This window comes from Emys orbicularis, chromosome 2 (genome assembly GCF_028017835.1).
Source record: "Emys orbicularis isolate rEmyOrb1 chromosome 2, rEmyOrb1.hap1, whole genome shotgun sequence".
NCBI classification, from domain to species: Eukaryota; Metazoa; Chordata; order Testudines; family Emydidae; genus Emys; species Emys orbicularis.
The window spans coordinates 293,808,125-293,832,304 of NC_088684.1; the positions used below are offsets into that span (position 1 = coordinate 293,808,125).

General features: G+C 47.2%; 1 protein-coding gene across 1 annotated transcript in view; it reads left to right on the forward strand.

Annotated features, from left to right (window-relative positions):
* PTH1R (parathyroid hormone 1 receptor) overlaps nt 1-18,635 on the forward strand; it is a 173,417-nt gene extending 154,782 nt beyond the window's left edge. Inside the window, exons 8-13 of the mRNA XM_065399658.1 lie at nt 1,521-1,581; nt 7,186-7,252; nt 10,863-10,957; nt 13,310-13,451; nt 15,464-15,505; nt 18,273-18,635. Of these exons, the coding sequence (XP_065255730.1) occupies nt 1,521-1,581; nt 7,186-7,252; nt 10,863-10,957; nt 13,310-13,451; nt 15,464-15,505; nt 18,273-18,635 (770 nt within the window). The remainder of the gene's footprint in view (nt 1-1,520; nt 1,582-7,185; nt 7,253-10,862; nt 10,958-13,309; nt 13,452-15,463; nt 15,506-18,272) is intronic.
* The last annotated feature ends 5,545 nt before the right edge of the window (nt 18,636-24,180 follow it).

Consider the following 24,180-nt stretch of genomic DNA (forward strand, 5'->3'; position numbering starts at 1 on the left):
ATCCACTGAAATAAGCATGGTTACACCAGAGATGAATTTGGCCACTATGCTTTAAACATATTTTCCCAGGGTTGTCTTAGCTTTCGTTAATTCATGAGGCAGATGGAAGAAGCTTCTTCTCCATCCCAGTTGAGAAAAAGCTCTTTCTTTGATCAAATTGGTGATCAAATTGCAATGGGTAAAATGTCAAGATGCATCAAATTAGAGGAACCCTGGCAATCTGAATGATTTGTCCAGCAAAATCTCCTAGCCCCCTAATTTCCATAGTTAATACTTATCTCTAGAACTGGTCAAAATTGGGAATTTCTGTCCCATAGGAAATGCTAAGATTTTGTCCTGAATCAGGACAAAAAGTCAAAATCTCAGCACTTTTGCAAAATGAAATATTCCAAAAATATTTAGTTTTGACTTTATCATTTTGATTGTGTATTATATGAATATAAAAGTCAAAACACTAATGTGGAAAGAAGTTTTGATCACTTCAATATGTTCCTGCAATACGTTTCATTTTTTTGTCGAATCAGCATGTTCCAACTTGAAACTGTTCCACTGGAAAGTTTTCAGCTAGCTCTACTTATCTCCTGGGTTTGGAGATCTGCCTGGAACTATCACGAAGATGGTCTCTCCCATAGGATTTCTGCTGAATCCAGTTTTAACTGGCAGCAGTGAGACGGTTATGTGAACTGTATAGCCACACAGAGCCTAGTGCCTCCAGATGACCTGTAACCCAAAATGGCAGCACAAGTGCTCTCCCCAATCCCATCTGACTCTGGTGCCACAGGGTTATAAACAAAAATGAATATCCAAACTGATCTGCCCTACTTGGAAACCTACTGGCTTCCCAAACTTTTGAGAAGGTCTCCAGAGCCTCAGAAGCAGTGGAAGGTAGAGAGGTTGTCACTGTCTGAGGGGATTGCCGGCAGCCATCTTGGATATGTGTGTGATGGGTATGTAAAAGTTAGGATGCTTTCTATCCAGAGAGGTAGTGTGCTCCAGTGGGTTGAAAATCCAGAGTTCTGGTCCCATCCCTGTCCTGCTGCGTGATCCTTGGCAAAGTCACTCATCTCCTGCCATTTCTCCTTCTTGCCAAGTTAGTTTGTGAGTTCTCTGGGGCAGGGGCTGTCTCTTCATATAGGTATGTACAGTGCCCAACACAATGGAATCACAATCTCAGTTAAGACCTCTAGTAAGATCATTGCTACTGTAATATAAATCATAATAGTCCTGAGTCATTTGTGTCTCTGGATCCAAATTTCCCCAGAACTCCGAGGTATTCATATTTGGTGTTCTGGATAGAACCAAGACATGGAATATGGGTCTATGTCTGATTCCAGACCTGTGGTTCCCTGAAGTTGGAGGTGAAACCAGGATTGAGCCCTTAGGCTCCAAACTATACTTGAACCATGGGGGAGTCCTCTAAATAATTTCCCTCACACCAGCTCTAGCTCTCGGCAGTTGGCTTGCAATGGACTGAGTTTGCTATACATTGTATTTACTGATGAGTACTTTCTTGTTTTCAGGACTCCCTGCTGTAATTGTCACAGTGTGGGCCAGTGTGAGGGCCAATCTAGCAGACACAGAGTAAGTCTTGGTTGGATTCTGTGTTGTTTTTCTCCTGTTCTTGTGTTATGTCTTTGCTGTGTTTTTGGAACCGAGAGGTTTGTGGATGAATTACAGACCCTGGGGGGGGGGGGGGGGAGGAAACTAGATAAGGCTGCAGATCTGAAGCAATCTTAAAATGAAGGCAGGAAATGCACCAAGCAGGGGATGAAATTCTGTAGTTCTGTTGTAACTCTCCTGGCTCGTCTTTAGTTTTAAATAATTTAACCAATTTGTGGTCACCTACAACTTCACAGCTGGCACACTGGGACTGCTTGGAAGTCTGCATCAAGCTCAGGGATAGAATTGTGATTCTCATGTAACCCACACATCTCCTGGGTGTGGTGTTCTGTCCCTTCTAGTGGCACCAAGACCACTTAGAAATTAATATGTTTGCTACAGCCTTAGCTAATCGCCTTGAGGCTTGTGCATTTAGCTCCAGAGATCCCAGGTTCGATCCCCCACCAACTGTTGGTGTTGCACTCCACAAGCATACTTCTACCACTTGAGCTAAAAGAGAATCATCCATTCGCTTGTACAGTACAGGGCTTATGACACACATCTGAGTAGTTCCAATCCCATCCAGCAGAGGTCAGTACTGCACTTCACTCGCTTTCTCCATTTACACATGAGTGGAGGCACCCATGATTCTTCACCACTCGTTCCAGTCCATGGCATGGGTTCATAGGTCTTGGAGTTACAATCTTTTCATTTTCAAACTTCTCTTGACAGTGTTTCCATCGTATCCTTGTTCTTCCATGTCCTTTCTCACTGTCCCATTCCTCCCGTGCTTTCTTTGCTAGTTGTTTGCCTCACATTCTTATCAGACATCCAGCCCCCATCAAATGTATGCGCTCCAGCCTATCTCACTGAGAGTTCCAAATATACTTTATCCCTAATTTCTTCCATGAACACTCTCTACCCTCCACTTGCTCGCTGTTCTCTTCAGCATATTACTTTCTACTACCTATCTTCCATCTTCATAAGACCTACAGTTTCCAAACTATAGTGCAGGGGGGATAGCTCAGTGGTTTGAGCATTAGCCTGCTAAATTCAGGGTGGTGAGTTCAATCCTTGAGATGGCCATTTAGGGATCTGGGGCAAAAATCTGTCTGGGGATTGGTCCCCCTTTAAGCAGGGGGTTGGACTAGATGACCTTCCAACCCTGATAGTCTATGATTTGATCTACATGTCTAAGGCCCTGGTGGTTTGTGGAGCTTTCTGCTTTTAAGGTGGGAGGGATAGCTCAGTGGTTTGAGCATTGGCCTGCTAAACCCAGAGTTGTGAGATCAATCCTTGAGGGGGCCACTTAGGGATCTGGGGCAAAATCAGTACTTAGTCCTGCTAGTGAAGGCAGGGGGCTGGACTCAATGACCTTTCAAGGTCCCTTCCACTTCTAGGAGATAGGATATCTCCATTAATAAAAAAAGGCAGGGACAAACACAGGCAGCACACACTTTTCCTTTCAGTTTGTTACTTAATTGCCGGTCCCACAATATTCCTGCCATCTTTTTCACTGCCGCCCATGCACACTGAGCTCTTCTGTTCAGTTCCCCAGATCTTTATCTCTCCAATAGCACTATATGTATTTCCCAAGCATACAACTTCTTTCTTCTGATTCAGCTTCTCTCCAGAAACTTTAATCAACAGACGTTCTTCCACTTCCCCTACTTGCACAACTTCCATTTTCTATGTGTTTACCTTCAACCACAGATTTGGTTGGGTGGGGCTTCAACCCATTCTGATACCATATTTACCACTCCCTCTTTGCTGTCAGCCAAATGGGCCAGATTATCAGCATACATTAGTTTACTCTGTGTCTCAACAGGCTTGGTTCTCTGACTAATTAACTCCATAATTAGGATGAAGAGAAGTGGACTCCGCACACTACCTTGTCTCAATCCCCCTGTCACCTCAAAAATCTCTGAAATTCCATGTTTGTTACCCACTTAGCTCTTGACCCTCAGTACAGTTCCTCTATCATCTCCACTTCTTGAAGTTCCCCTCCCACCCCTCTCAATACTCCAAACACCAACCCCCGAAGAACCGAGTCATAAGAGCCGCCATATCAGGTCACGCCATGGTCCACCTTGCCCAATATCCTGTCTCCAACAGTGGCCTATATCAGAGCTTCAGGGGGAGTGTACAGAACAGAGCAATTATGGAGTGGTCCACCCCATCTTCACCTCCAAGCTTCTGGTAATCAGAGGTTTAGGGTCACCCCAAGCATGGGGTTGTTTCCCTGACCATCTTGACTAATAGCCATTGATGGACTTATGAACTTATCCTCTATGAACTTATCCAGTTCTTTTTTGAACCCAGTTATACTTTTGGCCCTCACAACATCCCATGGCAATGAGTTCCACAGATTAGTTGTACAGAGTGTGAAAAAGTACTTCCTCTTGTTTGTTGGATGCTTTCTCAAGCTCAATAAATGCTACATAGCAGTTATGCCCTCCATTTACCATGCTGTCAAACTTACATCTCAATGCAAATACTATGTCTATAGTACTCCTTCCCTTCCCAAAGCCATGTTGCTCCTCTCCTATGTTTTCCTCCACCTCGCACCTCAACCTGACCTCCAAAACTCTCTCAAGGACTTTAAGAGGCTGTCTTAACAGGGTGATGCCCCAATAGGTATTTGGATCACCTTTACCCCTCCAAAGAGGCACAGTCAATCTTGTTCTCCACTCATCGGATATCCTAGGTTGATCTCAGCAAACACGTAGTAACCTGTGAAGCCACTTGATTCCAATATCTCCAGCTGCATTGAACATATCAGCACTTATCTTCACCAGTTGCTTTACCATTCTTCATCGTATTTAGTACTTTTTCTCCTTCCTCTACAGCAGCGGTGGGCAACCAGCGGCCCATCAGGGTAATCCGCTGGCGGGCTGCCAGACAGTTTGTTTACATTTGCATGGCTTCGCGCAGCTCCCAGTGGCCGCGGTTCACCTTTTCCGGCCAATGGGAGCTGCAGGAAGCGGCAGCCAGCACGTCCCTGTGGCCCATGCCACTTTCCGCAGCTCCGATTGGCCAGGAACGGCGAACCACGATCACCGGGAGCTGCGGGCGGCCCTGCAAATGTAAACAAACTGTCTGGCGGCTCACCAGCGGATTACCCTGATGGGCTGGGTGCGGCCTGCGGGCCGCAGGTTGCCCACCACTGCTCTACAGACATTGAAACCTTTTGAGATCAGTACTGCACATAGAGTCACAGAAATGTAGGGCTGAAAAGGACCTTGAGAGGTCATTTTACCCATCCCCCATTGCTGCGGATTAGGCATACCTAGATTATCCTGGACAGGTGTTGGTCTAACACACTAGCCAATTGAAATAGCACAAGGCAGCTACTCTACGCTCAGCCCCCTCACCCCCAAACCCACTGCCAATTTCAGCATAAGCTGAACATACTTAACGCTAACTTCTGAAATTTGCCACCTTTTCAGTCAAAGCCTCTCTGGGCACTGGGGGGGGGGGGGGGGGACTGTAGCCACCCCGCCCCCACCCCCGCAGTAGCTCCTGGTTTTAAAATGGAACCGAACCTGATATCGTGCTGTGCAGCATAGTTTGCATGCACGATATACATCCATATCTGAAACCATGCTACAAGTACATTCCTATCCTACGAGCAAAGGGTAACCTAACTGCACGCCCTAGTGCATGTGACTTAGATCACCACTCAGCTCATTAGAGGACAACATATCCCTCGTCACCTTGACCGTGTAAAAATCTTCCGCTCCTGTCGGGGCTGTCACCACCCCTTTTATTTGCTCTCCTCAAACATCCGCACGGAACAGACGCTGGCCCCGGACGTGAAAACCACTGCTGTGGTGTGGTGCCAGCAGAGGGCTACAGACCCTTTCATTTCTTGATTGCTGGAGCACATCCAGTCCACAGCAGCGGCGGTGTGAAGCCATGGTTACCATCGGGCGAGCTCACTCAGTGGCCTATATAAAATATCTTTGGAGGTCTCTGTCCAGTTCCCAGCAGAGAGGTGACCACATCAGAAAACCCACCACCTCAATCAATGCCCCCTCCCCTTATGGGCAGCCGAAGCAGAGAGGCCAAGGATTGGCTAGGCCAGGAGATTGAACCTCCTGCAGAGTAGGGTTGAGACTCATTGGCAGAGCAGCATGAGGAGATACAAGCAGTTGTTCTCAACAGAGCGCGTCATCCTGCAGGGCAGCCAGGGCATTCACTTGGGCCTCGTCTACACACAAAACATTAGCTAGAGGTATGATTTTTAAAGCCAATTGAGTTCAAGCCCTCTGTGGACACTCTTAACTTTAATTGAAGCCTGTGTAATTAATGACTAGTGTTGGTAAATTTGCAAGCACGAGCTAAACTGATGAAACCAGTTTTAAACCAGTTTAAGTATGTCCACACAGGGCTTTGTACTGGTTTAAAATCCCGCCTTTCGTTAGATCGGTGCAACTTCTGTGTGTAGGCCAGGCCTAAGGAAACGAAGAAAAGGACCTAGGAGTTACAGTGGACGAGAAGCTGGATATGAGTCGACAGTGTGCCCTTGTTGCCAAGAAGGCTAACGGCATTTGGGGCTGTATAAGTAGGAGCATTGCCAGCAGATCGAGGGACGTGATCATTCCCCTCTATTCGACATTGGTGAGGCCTCATCTGGAGTACTGTGTCCAGTTTTGGGCCCCACACTACAAGAAGGATGTGGAAAAATTGCAAAAAGTCCAGCAGAGGGCAACAAAAATGATTAGGGGGCTGGAACACATGAGTTATGAGGAGAGGCTGAGGGAACTGGGATTGTTTAGTCTGCAGAAGAGAAGAATGAGGGGGATTTGATAGCTGCTTTCAACTACCTGAAAGGGGGTTCCAAAGAGGATGGATCTAGACTGTTCTCAGTGATACCTGATGACAGAACAAGGAGTAACGGTCTCAAGTTGCAGTGAGGGAGGTTTAGGTTGGATATTAGAAAAAACTTTTTCACTAGGAGGGTGGTGAAGCACTGGAATGGGTTACCTAGGGAGGTGGTGGAATCTCCTTCCTTAGAGGTTTTTAAGGTCAGGCTTGACAAAGCCCTGGCTGGGATGATTTAGTTGGGAATTGGTCCTGCTTTGAGCAGGGGGTTGGACTAGATGACCTCCTGAGGTCCCTTCCAACCCTGATAGTCTATGATTCTATGAATCCCAATATGGCTTGCTGCACCCTGGCCATTACAGACTGGGGTGCAGAATTCCAGTTCAAAGAGGATTGGACACAAGCCTTCACAATGCTAAAAGAGCAAGTCCCTGAAATCTGCCAAGAGTAATGCCCAACTTCCTCAGATTTCAATGCAGCTTAAGCGCTAAATACCTTTGAGGATCTGGGCCTAAGATTTAAAATACATTTAAAATTGGCTTTTAAAAGCAGACAGTAGGGTTAAAAGGAGGCCCGTTTCGATGCCGATCATTGCTGATGGGATGGGGAAGGTATGGCTTGGGTTGGGGTTGGGGTTGGGGTTGGGGTTGGGTTGGTTCCGCACATGCATAGGGCATTGAAGGGTTCCCGTTTTCAGACATTGGGGCTATTTGCCTGGGCAGATGAGGATTTACTGATGTGTTGCCAATCTCTTCCTAGGTGTTGGGACTTGAGTGCCAGCAATTTACAATGGATATTTCAGGTGCCCCTCCTGGTAGCTATTGTGGTGAGTACCGGATTTGATTTGGGGTGGCGAGGGGGATGGGAGCCAAAAGTTAGCTGCTGGAAGAAAGAAACTCAGCCTGAGATCCCAAACTTGTTAATAAAATAAACACATAGGTCAGGATTTGCACGTGACCAGTGATTTTGGGGTGGGGGCTCAACTTTGGGGGCGTCTGACTTGACACGTCATAAAAGGACCTGATTTTCAGACAGTGCTGAGCACTTGTCCTCAAGGTGTTTCCAGCATCTTGAATTCAAGAGTCTTTCCACTGACTTCAGAGAGCTTTGAATCAGGCCGAATGGCCTTGATTCTTCTGACTTCCAAATCACGGGATAGAGCAGTGTGGGTGAGAGGAGAATCAGGCCTTCTGCATTGGAACCTTCTGCAGTAAATGGGCTAATACATGTAATTAGTAGAGTTGATCTGGGAAATTATTTTTTATTTTCTTCCCTTGTTAAAATTTTGTGTCGACGGAAATTCTCCAACTGGCTCTGGTGGTTCCTTCTGTGCATTGGAAGGAACAAAGTGCCAAGACCACACAATGATCATTTGAAATAAAACTGTAGGACGGAAGACACAGTTCAGATAGTTCAAGTGGTTGATTGCCAGCAACCCCATTGCATTTAATTTAAAGCCCAATTAGTAGACGACAAAGAGCCGAATAGAAGTTTGTCCTGGTAAAGAGAATGCTTCTTCATGAGGTTCTACAGGGCTATTTACAAATGCAACTATTTATCGTGCAAACATATTCTGTGGGTTGTTTCCGGTTAGTCTCTGTGGGTTCCTATTGCACACTTGGCTGCTTTTTCAGTCCCCGCACTGGCTTGTCATCTGTTTCTGGACAAAGTTTTGCATTTTCTGGATGAGCTCTCAGACAGTTCTGGGTGTAAGGGGCTTAAAGTCCCTCCACTGCACTGGTAACTTAGAAGTCATTCAGTTGTTTGCATTTCCTTCAAAGCTTTGCTGGTGTTTCAGGGAAAACAAGAGGAATTTCCTTCCTTGTTTCCTTCAGATTGGGATCACGGGTTCTGTGGCAATACAGTAGCAATCAGGAAATACAAGGTCTGATGAAGGACTGCAAAGAAACAAACGGTCCAATGGCTTGGCCATTGTTAGCTGGAGAGAAAGGATGGCCTTGTGGCAAAGCTAGGAGCCAAGATTTCTGAGTGAAATTCCTGCCTCTGCCCAGACTTTCTGTGTGACCTTGGGGCCGTCACTTAAGAGTGAAATCCTGGCTCCGTTGAAGTCAATGGCAAAACTCTCATTGATTTCTATGGGGCCAAGATTTGCCAGTTACCACCCTGCGCCTCATGTATCCATCTTTAAAATGGCAGTAATAAGACTCCCGTTCCTCCCTCTGTAGTCTGTCATGTCTATTTAGATTTCACATTCTTCAGGGCAGAGACTGCCTCTTAGTCTGTGCCTTTGTACAGCCCCTAGCACAGGGGGGCCCTGATCTCCGCTGAGGCCCCTAGGCCCAAGTAATAAACTTTGCAGAAAAAATGTAGACCAGTTTCACACAGAGCCCTAGCCCATGAAGATACTTTGTCCCTTTCCCTATTGCTTTTCCTTCTCACCGCATTTCTCGTGATCTATCTTTGAACTTGCTTTAAAGGCTGTTGAAAGATGCTGGGTTGACAGCCACAGAGACTAAAATCCCCTATGCACAGAGCAGGTCCAGCAAGGGCAGAGGCCGTGCAAGCTGCCCCCATCCCACCTTGTCCTGCCAACAGGCCTTGATCCTGATTTAGAGGCACCTGACTGGTGGGGGGGGGGAGAGTCATTCAGACTTCTGGCTGAATTTCAATCACCTGTTTGAAAGGTTCTGTTCTTTCAGCCATTTTGAGGCACTCAGTTGCTCAGTGATGAGTAGGGCCCTACCAAATTCACGGCCATGAAAAACGCGTCATGGACCGTGAAATCTGGTCTCCCACTGTGAAATCTGGTCTTTTGTGTGCTTTTACCCTATACTGTGCAGATTTCACGGGGGAGACCAGTGTTTCTCAAATTGGGGGTCCTGACCCAAAAGGGAGTTGCAGGGGGGGTCACAAGGCTATTTTAGGGGTGTCACAGTATTGCCACTCTTACTTCTGCGCTGCCTTCAGAGCTGGGTGGCTGGAGAGCGGCAGATGTTGGCCGGGCACCCAGCTCTGAAGGCAGCGCCCCGCCAGCAGCAGCGCAGAAGTAAGGGTGGCAATACCACACCTTGCCACCCTTCTGCGCTGCTGCCTTCAGAGTTGAGCGGCTGGAGAGTGGCGGCTGCTGACCAAGGGCCCAGCTCTGAAGGCAGCGGCGCAGAAGTAAGGGTGGCAATACCATTCCAGGCCATCCTTATTTCTGCGCTGCTGCTGGCGGCGGCGCTGACTTCAGAGCTGGGCTCCCGGCCAGCAGCCACCGTTCTCCTGCTGCTCAGCTCTAAAGGCAGCGCTGCCGCCAGCAGCAGCACAGAAGTAAGGGTAGCAGAACCGCAACCCCCCTCCACATACACGCACACACAACTCCATTTTTGGGTCAGGACCCCTACAATTACAACACCATGAAATTTCAGATTTAAATAGTTGAAATCATTAAATTTCTGATTTTAAAAATCCTCTGACCGTGAAATTGATCAAAATGGACCGTGAATTTGATCGGGCCCTAGTGACGAGCATGGTGGAAAGACAAAATTCACCTCAATGCGCCATCAAATCTCACTGAAGTAGGGCTGGCCGGAAAACAAAAATTCCACTTCGTGAACAATTCCCAGGTTTTGAAATCTTTTGTCGTCATTGGGGTGAAGAAGAGAACTTCCAAAACATGGGTCTTCCATACCCCAGGCAAGTGCCCTACCCTGCTGGGCTCTGGAGTCAGGCTTTCTTTCAATCTCTCCTATTGGAGCTGTTCTACTGTCTGTAAATAACTACATGTTCACTGGGACAAAGAGAGTAATTGACTCTATAGCCTCGTGCTTAGGAGTGGGATGGGGTTTTGCCTCCATGCTCATCCCAATGTGGAGGAGGGGCTTGAACCTGGGTCTTCTATCTCCCAGGTGAGGGGCTAGCTATTGGCTATTCTGGGATATGGTTTTGGTTTTCTCTCTGGTTTTGACCAAAAGTTCCATCCTGCAGCTGGGAAACCTTCAATCAAACCAATACGTTTCCAGGAAAAGTTTTGGTTTGGACGAATCAGCATTTTCCGCTGAAAAATTCCCGCTAGTCACGTGGTTTTTAAATAGGGCCGTGGCCGTTGCTTGGGCTCTTTGCTCCGGAGTGAATTTTACCTGAAGTGCCTAGATAGATCTTGTCACACGTGCCTGTTACCACCATGAGACAATAATAAGGCTGGACGAGATGAGGTCTGCTAGGGACCAGAATAAAAGAGGTGGCCCTTCCTTATCTCCGTGGCACAAGATCAAGCAGAGAGCACTCAGCTCAGACACAGTTGGCCTGAGCTTGCTAAATTGCTGAGCTGGTTGTGAAGGAGCTGTGTACCTTCACCTCTTCCAGTAGGAGCTGAGGATGCTCTCTGGAAACATCTGGGAGGACGGGGCCCTGGGGAAAGGCGCCATCTCGATCCGGTAGCGCCGCAGGTTTTGGTTTTGTGATTTAAAAAAAAAAAACTTTCTCTTTTCCAGGTAAATTTTATTCTTTTTATCAATATTATCCGAGTCCTAGCAACCAAGCTACGGGAGACAAACGCAGGGAGGTGCGATACGAGACAACAGTACAGGTGAGAGTCCCCTTTCCCTTCCGGCACGAGACAGCGAGACGCACAGGATGGGCTTGACAGCCTGGGAGATCAAAGTCTCCTAATCACTTGCAGAGCAGGGACAATGCACATGCAGCCTCAGTCATTGCCATGCTCCTTCTGCTTTCCACCGAGCCAGCAGAGTTCCGGTGGAGCAGCAGCGCATGGCGGACCGGGGCATTGCAAGCCTCCTCTCAGTGCTCCCTTAAGGAGGGTAGATCCTAGCCTGGAGGGACCAGCTGATAGGCTGAGGTGAGTTCAGCCTCCAAGGTCAGTTTGGCTAACGATGACAGTGGTATTTGTGATGTGGACACATACACCATCTGTTGAGGAGACCACCAACAGCTGTTGGGTAGTAGGAGTGTCTGGTCCAGTGGCTAGGGCCCTGGGCTGCTACTCAGGACACCTCAGCTCTAGTCCTGGCTCTACCGTGTGACGCTGGGGAAGTTCTGTTCTTTGTCTGCCTTGTCTATTTAGATTTCAGGGGCTGTCTGTTATGTTATGTTTGCACAAAGCCTAGCACAACAGGGTCCCGATCTCACTACCGTAGCGCCTCCGTATTTTACCGTGATGACCCAAATAATTAATACTAATGATTTTCGATCGCTACTGCCAGGGCCGGCTTTAGGCCGATTCCCCCGATTCCCCGGAATCGGGCCCTGCGCCTAAGAGGGCCCTGCGCCTTAGGCGCCTTTTTAATTTTTTTACTCACCCGGCGGCGGTCCGGGTCTTCGGCGGCACTTCGGCGGCGGGGGGTCCTTCAGTGCCGCAGAAGACCCGGAGTGAGTGAAGGACCCCTCACCGCCAAAGTGCCGCCAAAGACCCGGACCGCCGCCGGGTATTCGAATCGGGCCCCGCAGTTTCTAAAGCCGGCCCTGGGTACTGCCCTAGGTTGACTTTGAACCAACTGCATAAAGCAAAAGGCCCTGGCTGTACCGTAAAATCCCATCCTTCCTTTTTATACTTTTCCCCTCCCTTGTTTTCGCAACCTTGACCTGCAATTGCTCAAGTGAAGAAAGATTCCTAACTATTCACAGGAAGTTTGGAGTTCCGTCTTGGGTTTTCTTGTCTGTTTGGGGTTTTTTTTTTTTCCATTCCTTTCCCCTTGACAATGAAGCATATTTGCAACATAGTCAAAGTTTGACTGTGAAAGTAAATAGCTGAGAGACCTCCGCAGCTAGAGAACTCCCAGGGCGTTTGTAGGCTCAAGTTCAAATGATTCAGCACACAACATCCAGAGGAGAGAGAGCAAAATAATTCAGTTTGGTATCACTGAAAAGCAGGATTCCCAGGTCGCCTCTACCAGCTTGCTCCCAGAAGAGTATCCAAAAATGAGATAATACTTAGTCCTGCCGTGAGTGCAGGGGACTGGACTTGATGAGCTCTCGAGGTCCCTTCCAGTCCTACGATTCTATGTTTCATTGGAAGTGGGGCTGGAATTTGGCTTCAAAATGCAAAGGTTTGTTTTGCTGCCATGTCACAGCCCTGACTGATCTGTTTGTTTATTTCTCGCTCGGAGAGGCTTGCTATTAATTATGGCTTGGACGGGCTCAGCGCTTTTTATTTTTTAATCCCTGCAGAGATTGTCAGTCGTCGGCCAGCGAAAGCACCGGGCCTCCTGGCAACGCTGCCCCCTTGCTAATTGCCTCCATTTGGCAATTGCCGTCACCATTGGCAGTGGTTTCGATCCCTGGATCGGCATCATTTCCAGGCAGTGTCTGTTCCCTTAGGGATTCGAGGGATGAACCCAGCCAAACGTTAGGGTCTGGGTTGTAGCTAAGGCGCACAGGCTCCTGCTAAGGTGGAGTTGCACCTCCATCTAGGGGACCTCCAGCGCACATTACACCCCAGGGAAACACAAGGTGACAGCAGATGAGCTGCCCCATTCCATAGGATGGCGTGGCATTCTCTCTCCAGTGCCCCCAGCTAGCCGAGGTCAGCATCCATCCAGCTCTGCTGATCTCCTCCATTCCATCCCCCATCAAGGATGCCAGTGCCCATGGGAAGCAAGCGTGGCACGGTCTTGGAAGTCTCCCTCCTTGTCCCGTCTGAGCACAGGCAGGCTGGCCCGAGATATGGAGCAGCACCATCCTTCGTTTACAGGGATTTTTACTGCTGGTGGAAGGTACTGGCTTGATGGGCCTGGAGACTGGATATCCACAATCGGGCACATCATGGGCAGCAGCGGTGCAAGCTCCCCTCCTCCCCCCCCCCCCCCCCCGGCCCCAGCACCATTTCACCACCTTGCCTCAATCCAGACCCTAAGGAGACCCAGAGGATAATTCAGACTCATGACTTTCTCCATGTGTTTCTCTCCTTCTCCTGTTCCTACAGGAAGCTGCTGAAATCTACCCTTGTCCTTATGCCTCTGTTTGGAGTTCACTATATAGTTTTCATGGCTTTGCCATATACAGAGGTGTCAGGGATTCTTTGGCAAGTTCAAATGCACTATGAAATGCTGTTCAACTCTTTCCAGGTACTGTACCCTGTTAAGCTTTCTGGGCATTTTAAGGACAAAGTAGTGGTATTCGGTGGGACGGAACGTGGACATCAAATGTGTTCTGTTTTGGGAGAAAGGATTTTTAATCGGTGCCAAGTTACACTCCCAAGACTTAATGGATGTACTTTGGTGCTGGCTGTATTATGTATTTGCAAACTGTGTTAGGGTACTTTGGGACAATGTGTCAGGCAAAAAATGTCATCGTTTTACGACCATTTGTCCACCCAAATCCCTTGAGATCCAGGTTAGATCCTCAGCAGGGATAGGTCAAGAGAGCTGCATGGATTTAAGCCAGCTGGCCTCAAAGTAGCTTGTCCTAGTCCTACAAACGGATCCGCTGGCATGAACCGCAGCACCCCACTGAAGTCGATGAGAAGCAGGGGTGTAATGCGGATCTGAGTGCAGGACTGGGATCTTTTAGCCAAAATGACTGCAGCCATCTGATGACCATTGTGTTGCATGCACACTGCACAGCCCTCCCTTAAGGACAACCTACTGACCAACAGTTTAAAAGCTTAAGTGACTGACTAGTGTGGCTGACATGAAGCTGGGAAATTAGAGCTGGGCTCAGACAAACTCTGGATCCAAAGTGCGGGGAGGTGCAGATTCAGACTGGACCTGACATGGGAGGACCTGGCCCTGCATTCTTTGCACACCCAGAACTCCCATTTGGGTGCAAAGGGAATGCATGACTGGGTCCCAGAACTGGCTTCTCATCTCATCTGATCCTGAATTTCCCACATCCCAACTGACTGTCCAGTTTTGGGCCCCACACTACAAGAAGGATGTGGAAAAATTGGAAAGAGTCCAGCGGCGGGCAACAAAAATGTTTAGGGGGCTGGAGCACATGACTTATGAGGAGAGGCTGAGGGAACTGGGATTGTTTAGTCTGCAGAAGAGAAGAATGAGGGGGGATTTGATAGCTGCTTTCAACTACCTGAAAGGGGGTTCCAAAGAGGATGGAGTTCGGCTGTTCTCAGTGGTAGCATATGACAGAACAAGGAGTAATGGTCTCAAGTTGCAGTGGGGGAGGTTTAGGTTGGATATTAGGAAAAACTTTTTCACTAGGAGCGTGGTGAAGCACTGGAATGGGTTACCTAGGGAGGTGGTGGAATCTCCTTCCTTAGAAGTTTTTAAGGTCAGGCTTGACAAAGCCCTGGCTGGGATGATTTAGTTGGGGATTGGTCCTGCTTTGAGCAGGGGGTTGGACTAGATACCTCCTGAGGTCCCTTCCAACCCTGATATTCTATGATTCTATGATTCTATGACTGCCCTGACACTGGACTATACAGTCAGTCTCTCCCCACTTCCCCCCGAATATTTATTTATACAAAGTGGAACATCTCCAACAAGCGAGTGTGAGAAAGCCCCACCCCAGAGTACTCCATAGACGCAGCGATTAGGCCGCTCACCTGGGACATAGCAGACTGGGGTGCAAGTCCCTGCTCTGCCTGGTTCAGAGTAAGGGTTTGAACGTGGGACTTCTACCTCCATGCTAAGTGCCCTCATCACATGAGCTATGGGATCTTCTGAGAGCTCTGGGGTTTTCTGCAAAAAAATTCTAAAGGTCTCGGGTTCGTCCTGATGCGAAACAGGCACATTTCTGAAAGCTTGAAAATTTTCCCAGGGCAGGAAAATGACCTGGGACAGTAGTGAGCAGCTGCTCTTCCAAAGCCTTTACAGGACATCTGCAACAGGAAACAAATGTGCATTTTCTAACGCAGCCTAGGACAGATGTGCCAGCCAGCCAGCCAGGATGCTTTAAACGCTGGTTAGCCGCTAGCCTGGAGGACAGTCATTGTCACCCGTTTCTTGTAGGCTGCTAGACAACAGGAGTTTTCCTAGTTTGCGCTGGTTTTTAGCTGGGGTAAACTGGCGTTGCTCCATTGCCATCAGTGAAACTATGTGGATTTGGGCCACGGTTTCAGTGAATAGACATTGAGCTGCAGCAGGATAAATGCTAATGTGTTGTTTCATCTTCTTTCCAGGGATTTTTTGTTGCCATCATATACTGTTTTTGCAATGGAGAGGTGAGTGTCTTTGGTTCTTAATGATCCTCTTTCATTATAAATAGAGTCCAAATATCTACAGTCAGCTAGTCCCACTGGGGTTAACTCTACTGAGGTTTACTGGAGTTAGGCAAGCAGAGAATTAGACCCTTGGTATAGAAATGTCTCCACTGCTTTGCACCTTACTTAGTCATTTCCCACTGGGTGAAGTGGATCTAAAATGCTACCAAACGAGAATCGGTTCAAACTGGGTATAAAACATGACTGCTCTGATCTGGTAATGTTTTATGTCCCCCTCTGCACCAGGGTAAATGAGAGCACCAAGGACAAGATGGTGGAGAATCAGGCCCATACCATCTGAGCCATTTAGGGGAAGATTATTGGCAGCCCATATGGAAGAGCCTCTCACAGCAGCAATCCCTGTGCTTTGGGGAACTCCAGATCTGCTCGCTTCCTCCCCGCTTGCAGATTCTTGGAGGCAGGGAGGCCAAGCCCCCACTCTTTTAGCACAGTGGGGATGGTACATTGGGATGAGCAGTTGAGTCCATCTGAATGACTGGAGCAAAGAGGGCACTCTTAGAATAATAGAAGTGTAGGACTGAAAGGGCTCTTGAGAGGTCTTCTAGTCCAGTCCACTACATTCAAGGCAGGGCTACATAATAACTAGACCATCCCTGACAGGCGTTTGTCTAGCCTGTTCTTAAAAATGCTGCAGTGACAAAGATTCCACAACCTCCCTAGGCAATTTGTTCTAGTGCTTAACTACCCTGACAGTCAGGTAGTTTTTCCTAATGTCCAACCTAAACCGCCCTTGCTGCAGTTTAAGCCCATTGCTTCTTGTCCTTCATGGACAAGGTGAGATGTCTGCCTGGGCCCAGTCTTCCCCCGGCTTCTTCTGGGAGAAGCTCTGCTGCCCTCTACACAGGGCTATGTAAGTGCCATTATTATCTTGCCTGTGAAACGTAGCCCACTACTTGTTAATGTTGAGTTACTTCACCAGCCTCTAAACCTTCTGGTAACTCACACTCTTTTCCTGCATCATCAGCAATGCCCATTCTGGGGGACTGTTGTTTGTAGTTCTTCTTGGAGCAGCAGGGAGAGCTCAGGTGGAGTTGATTCACCAGGCTACCATTTTACTCTCTGGTAAAATGCATAGGGATTAAGGCCAGAACAGACCACTATGATCATCTGCAGCATAACACAGGCCAGTGAACCTTACCCAGCGATTCTTACATCAAGCCCAGTAGTTTGTGTTGGAAATAGAGCGTAATCATTTCGAAAGACATCCAGTTTCAATGGAAAAACTCCAAATGACAAGAATCCACCCCATCCCTTGGTGAGCTATTCCAACGGTTAATTACAGTCTGTGTCAAAAATGGGCATATTGTTTCCAGTTTGAACACTGCTGATTCACCTTCCAGCCATTAGATCTTGTTTTGCTAGATTAAAGAGCCTTCTGCTACCTGATACCTTCTCCTTTTGTCAGTACTTAACGGACCATGATTAACTTGCCTCTTCACATTCTCTTTGCTACGCTACCTATAGATTGAGCTCCCGCAATCTCTCGCAATAAGGCATATTTTGCAGATCGCTCGTTCTTCTTGTAGATCTTCACTCCAGTTTTGCTGTTGACATTGCTGCTCTTTGGAGAGAGTATAAAACCCAGGCCGTGCCAACTTGTAGCCATTCAGAATCCAAGGGCATTTTTTTCTGGAGAGTAGAGGTATTAACCCAGGCGTCCTGGCCACGTTCCAATCTGGATAATGACTTTCTGTCATCCTAAATCTCCATATTAGTCCAGAACAAGTGTTTGATTTAAATACTAATGCTGCAACGGGACACGAGGCAAAGAACAAAACTAGTGGCCTAGCTAAGAAAGCCTAATGGAAAAACATTCATCATGGTCTGATAGCAACTGCCATGTGGCATGGTAAAAACATTCACTCAAGATTAAGAGATTCTAAGGTCAGACGGGACCACTGATTACTGCACTGTGTGTTACCAACGCTGGCTCTAAATTATGGGCTGGGTGTTGTTGGCTGGTTGGTTGATTGGCCAGGGTTTTTGGGGGGGGATAGACTGCATATGGAGAACAAACGGTTTGAATGATCCCAATATACCGGAAGTTTGCTATACTTTTTTAAAGAGTTTGCGGTAAGACATGGTGGCTTCCTTTGGGACCGAGCCTTTCAGAGTTTTACCTAGCAGGCAGTGGTTTGGTTGCTTACGGCTCAAAGAGGACTCCGAATAGGCAGCTGGGAAGGGAAATCTGGAGGGGAAGGTCACGCATCTTCCACCAGGAGAAAGCGATAAAGTGAAGGAGAGAGAGCACCAATCAGTTAGGGACACATAATGGGGCCAGATCCTTAGGTGGTGTAAATGAATCTATGTCCACCGAAGTCAATCCAGAGTCCGTTGAAGTCAGGGGAGCTGTGCCCATTTATACCAGCTGAGAGATGGGAAAGACCTAACAGGCCTTCTAGTCCATCCCAGGCTGCCACTTGGCCCAGTCGAGTGGTAAATGGTGCAAGCAATGGGACTTCCGCCATTGTCCTCAGCAGACAATTCCACAGTCTCATTTATCCTGCCACTAAGGGGTGGTTCATGATATCCAGCATAACTATCCCTTTGTCCCCATTTGAATCCCATTACTCCTATTAATCCCACAGCCAGGTATCTCTATCAACACTACCTCCTTCTGTAGCCCAGTCGCCAGCGTCATCCCGCACCATTCTTCCCTTCATTCCTCACTCACGATCTTCCCTCTCTTTTCTCTCCATCTCTTCAGGTTCAAGCCGAAATAAAGAAGTCATGGAGCAGGTGGACTTTAGCCCTTGACTTTAAAAGGAAAGCACGAAGTGGGAGCACGACCTATAGCTATGGACCCATGGTCTCCCATACCAGCATCACTAATGTAACCACCAGAGGGGCCCTAGCCCTACATCTCAATACGAGACTTGTACCGGGTGCCCTCAACGGACACCGAAATTTGCCAGGCTATGTCAAAAATGGCTCAATTTCTGAAAACTCCATGCCTTCTTCTGGGCCAGAGCAGTACAACAAAGAAGAGGAGTACCTGAACGGCTCTGGACTTTATGATGGAGACAGACCCACGGTACTTGTTGAAGAAGAAAGAGAGACAGTGATGTAAAGAAAGGAGAAGAAGACATTTCCCAGAGAGCGTTTAGTGGGCAAAAGAATGCCAGGCCACAAATCAGATGCCAAGGGTTTTCATACAGTTTCTCTGTTCTGTGGAACAAGAGGTCAAGTTATATGGGAAAAGTGGACCACAGATGTGGCCAGCTGTTGATCACACACATTTACGTAGTGGTCTAGTCTTCAAGGTGTGAATGAAGGCAGTCTTCTCCAGACCCACGGTCCTTGTGACCTGTTGAACAACGGGGATATTCAGAGTTTACAAGGGGATGTACAAATGATACTCTGTAGTTTCGCCTCTCAGAGAGTGTCCACAGCACAAAGATGCAGGGAATTCAACCAAGTGAAACGAGACAGTCTGGTGAGGAATGTGACACACCATTTTCTTTCAGTGGTGCAAGCTACCCCAGGGTGTTGCCATCACTGCTTGGTTGGGTTTGGTTTTCTCATTCGTTTTAAAGAAGTCTAGCTGCCCTACAATCACCCACACCAGACTGGCTGAGTCCCCCTGGCCATGTCTGCCAGTTCAAGAACACAGCACAGACAGCTCTGGTTTGATGGTTTTGCCCCTTCGTTATAAAACCCAACCCCCTGGGGTCATTGTGTGCAAGTTCCCTGCCGGTGGGGCCTTAATTCTGATTCCTTGATGATGCAGCATGCTTTTGTGATAAATGACTCCCAGCTACTGGATGCGAGTGCCGAATGGGCTTCCCGTTCTCCTACCCAGAGCCCAAGCGACAAGAGAGAAGCCAGTACAATCCTAGGATTAAAATGCAAGTATCAGAATGTAATGCATTAGCTTGTCCAATCTTAGAAAGAAGCCCATTCTGTCTGCTTCTAAGTGGGTCGAGATGGAAAGGAAAGTTTGCAGCTGCCTTGGTGTGTGTGTGTGCATCCGTAAAGCCAACTCAAACCTTTTCTTTCTTTTCTTTTTGGAATTTCAGGAAAATTGACTTAAAATCTTTAAATTATTTTTCGTTCTCACCTCTGCATTTCCTGCTTCCTGTTGGGTCTGGGCAGGCCAAACTATCCTGAGGGACTGTTGTAGCAGTATTCCCATCTCAGCCGGGAGCAGGAAGGAGTGGGAGTTGGATGAGACAGCCTGTTCTCATGAGATGTACAGGCCAGTTTTACAGAGCCAAGGCATTTGGGTACTTCGGAATTCCAGACTTCTGGGTGCACTGCCGAACTTGCCAGACTTTTTGTGGTTTGACCATCAAGAACACACACACACACGTAGGGTGGGCCATATCCTCAGCTGGTGGAAATGGTTGTACGGTTGTAGCTCCACTGAGGTCATTGAAACTACCTATTGAGAACGAGTATCCGGACATCACAGTGATGGGCCAAAAAGGGAAAACTGTAAGATAGAGTCTGTGTGAATGGCAGGAAAAGGGATCAGGGATATATTTTCACAATCTACCATTTCCCTTGCTGGTGGATTCTGTTGATGTCCTGCTGTCACCATGGAAGTAGGTGGTGGTGATGTTCCCCCACACTGGTACTTTTATCTGACTTGCCTGCTAAGCAGCAGTCAAGTGGTAAAATCCAGGGGTTAGACCTTTGGCTGCTGAAAATTGGCATAGCTTCCTTCAAGCCATTTCACACCAGCTGAGCTTATTGCTTTGTGTCTCTGTAGATGCCATGATTTAGAGCCACGAGGTGATAATGACAGAGCTGCCATTCCAGTGTGCCATTCCTCAGAGCCTCTCAGGGGGAAATCTGGCTGAGGCAGGCTAAATTCCTTTTTGGGCTCCCAATGCCCCAAGGCGAGCTGTGGTTTCTCAAGCCTCAATCCGGCCCATAATAGTACATTTTGGAAGTGCTTCCGGTATGTGAATCGTGTTGGCCCCATATAGGAATCATCTGGCTGCAGTCAAAACATAGTCAGAAAGAGAAGCCTGCTGACTGGTGATTCAGAGACATATCCATACCACCAGAGATGGACTACTGAATCTACTGCTCCTCTCAGGGCTTAAAAAGGCATTCCCAAAGCTCCTATCTTGATGGAGTCTGGTGGGGGGACCCTGAGAAGAGCAGCTGGTATCTTGACTCCACCTCAAGTGTCCTGTACCTGCCTTTGCACCACCTCTCAGGTTAAGACCTGATCCAAAGCCTGACCAAGCCCGTGGAAAGACTCCCATTGACTTTGCTGGGCTTCAGATCAGATCCTGGGATGGGGATTGTGGTGACCAAGAGGGCGCCCCCCCTCCCCCAGGGCTCTGAAGGAACTGTACTCCCCATTTCAGGTATAAATGAGGCAAATGTTGGAAGGTGACAATATTTATTTTTGATGTTTGTTTTTGTTTTGTGTGGTTAGAATAAGTCCAAATATTCTTAGCAATTTACCACCGAATGGCAGCTATTGAAATGTCAGGTCTCCAAAGGGTGGATCGGTTTGGTTGTGGGGCTTTTTTTTTTATAAATACTATGCAGAAATTAAGTAATCTTGCAAGGAAAAACGGATGGACTGAGTGAAAGTCTGGCGCTGAGAGCAAGCCAACATTGCAGAAATCTGGGTCAGTCTGAAGCGCTCACTGCTTGCATCTTAGCCATAGATGCTGGCATAGCCTCTGGAGGGAATTGGAGGAAGCGGAAGTTATTGCCAGTCAGCCATCAGCATGTGTACTCTTGAGTTATTTAGCATCCCATTCAGCCGAGCTGCCGATGTGTAATCCCAATTCAAGAGAGAGATGCATTAAGTATGCTGGCTCTGGCTTTCCAACCCTTGCATGGACCCTTTCAATCTGCCCCCCTCCAATCCCCAATGGACGTGTGTTGTGCTTAAAACCTACCGAGTGGACGCTCGACCCTTGTGACTGTATCACTCAAAGAAAGAAATTACTTAGCAACGTTTCCTTACTGGGGTGATTCATTATTTACTCGTGTTTGCTGAAGACAGCTCGAGATGAATAACGTGTTTGGAAATCATTTAGCAAAGTTCAAGTAATTAACAAGCGCTATGAAATTAATTTATTTGTAAAGACAACGTGTATAATAAATAAATGTAAATTTGTCACTGGATTTAATGGCCAGAACCTGCTGTTAGTTGCTAAACATGACCAAAAATTACGTGGAGATGGGGAGGGAAATCTATTCTTGATCATTTCCAACACAAATGGTATGTAATGATAAGTAATTTTTTTTCCTTTGAGTGTTCATATGCATGAACAGAATTGCATGTAAGAATTAAGAACATAAAAGATGGAATTTGTCTGGTTTTAAAGTGAATCATACTGTATTGTTGTTGAATCCTATTCAAATCCTACCTGTGCTGAAAGCAAGAGTTGCAGAGAACTGATGGTGGAGTCTATAGGGCCTGATACAATAACAAATGAAGTCAGTGGAAGGTGCGCTTTGGATGGAGCCTATGGTATCTTGCAAAGGGGAAGAGGAGAAGGAGCCTCCAAAATTGAGCGTTGGGATCAACTTTGGAGATATCGCAGTTGGATTATGGGCCAAATTCATCTTTGGTGCCCAACTGCAATGAGGGGCTGAATTTGAGCCCGTACAAATTGGGTTGATAATCTGGTGAAAAAGCTCGTTCTTCTCTGGCGTTTCTGGTGGCCACCACTAGCACTGCAAGACTATCCTTCCTTGCTCTGTCACCATGTCTAGTTCGGGTCAGATACTGGATGCAAGGGGGGGAAATACCTAAGGGCTTCAGAACCACAACAAGAAAAATAAGCTTGTCTAGAGTTCAATTCTAGGACGGTTCCAAGGGGGGACAGTTGTCCTCCTTTTTATCTGTGCCAGCTTGCACTCCTCCCTGATGTTTGCTCTGTGATGTCTTATTTGTCGGCTTAGCCATGTTGAAAAATGATCTGCAGCATTGAGACCATTCAGGTTTTTCTTCAATCTCGTGTCCAAAAGTTTTGCTCTTGTTTCCAGCTGGCTCCCTGCTCCCTTCCTTCCCATCAACAGCCATGCAATCTGAGCTCTTCACTGTTTAATCTACCTCCTCTCTGAAATACACAGAGATGTTGCTCTTCCCCTTCCTTGTGATTCTTGAAAGGCAGAAGGTGCGTTCTATGTGGGTAATCCCCTATCGTCTCTGCTCTGTGTGCGTGGGTTTGTAGCCCCCTATAAACTTGTTTCATCTTTGTTCCTGAGAGATGGTGTCATTTTTCACTGTTCCTCCACTTTGTCCCATCTCGTCTTCCTGGAGTTCTTACTTTTTTAAGAGCCAGATCTTGTAATCCTTACACAGTCCATTCTTGGGGCAGGTTTTGATAGCATTGATGGAAATTAGAATTTCAAAATTTTGGCAACAATTTTCGATTTAAAAAAATATTAGGGGGGGGGAAATGGGATGAAATGTTTGTAAAAATGCATTCTCTTGTTTTTTGATGAGAGATGACTGAAATAATTTAAATTTGGAAATTTCAAAAATTAAGGGGAAAAATGTCTTTGTGGGTTCTTTTAACTAGCTGTAACTTCTGATACCTTTACTCACATTCAGTTACACCAAGAATCAGTCAGTGGCTTCAACCAATACTACTCAACGAGAGTAAATGGGTCAGTCTGGCCCTTACTCGGCCAAAACTCCCCTTCAGAACAATGGAAGTTTCTCCTGAGAAAGCACTGTGTGAAAACAGAACAAGCACTGTATGAGTCAGCCCTTAGAGGGTATGTTGGAATAATATGAGAAGCCGTCCTGTGCACAACTCTGCCCTCTACTGGCTGGAGTGTTCATGAGTTTCACATCTGGTTGTGCCTGTAGCTTGTTGAACAGAAGCCCATGCTTTGGAACAAAAGCATGTGAGGTGTATGCCCAATGCTACAGTTTAGCTCATGACCTAGGTGTTTCATGTGTGTTGTGGTCATGGAGTCTGGAGGTTCTTGCACAGCTCAGTGAACTTAGCTCTGTGCTGCCTCTTTTTGTCCATCTGGATAAATCAAGGTTTTTCCTTCCATTGAGTTGCTTTCTTTAGTGCATTATGTGAAGACCATGTTTCCAATCACCTGGTAACTCTTTCAGGGTGGGCTGATGGTGCCTGATGAACTGAAAGAAGATGCCAGGAAACAGAGTATATAAATTATTTGGTGCCTGATTCTCCATTGTCCTGTACTTTGTGTCATCTTTGATACCACTGCTCGGTTAGTGTAAATGAGAATAGAATCATAGAATATCAGGGTTGGAAGGGACCTCAGGAGGTCATCTAGTCCAATCCCCTGCTCAAAGCAGGACCAATCCCCAGACAGATTTTTACCCTAGTTCCCTAAGTGGTCCTCTGAAGGATTGAACTCACCACCCTATGTTTAGCAGGCTAATGCTCAAACCACTGAGTTATTCCTCCCCCCACAAGGTCACAGAAGTACATAATTCTGACAACTGAGGGGGCTGTCCTCCTCAGGAGAGGGAATAAAGCCAAGAGGGATTAAGCAAAATTAAAATGATTAATGATTATCTTCACTGAACTGTCGATCCTCTAGCAAACACAGAGCTAAAACCATCTCTTCCCCATCTCCTGTTCTGAGTCTTGGGCCATTTGAGCGCTGATGGAAGCAAAAGACAATCGGAGCAGTCTCTTCCAATT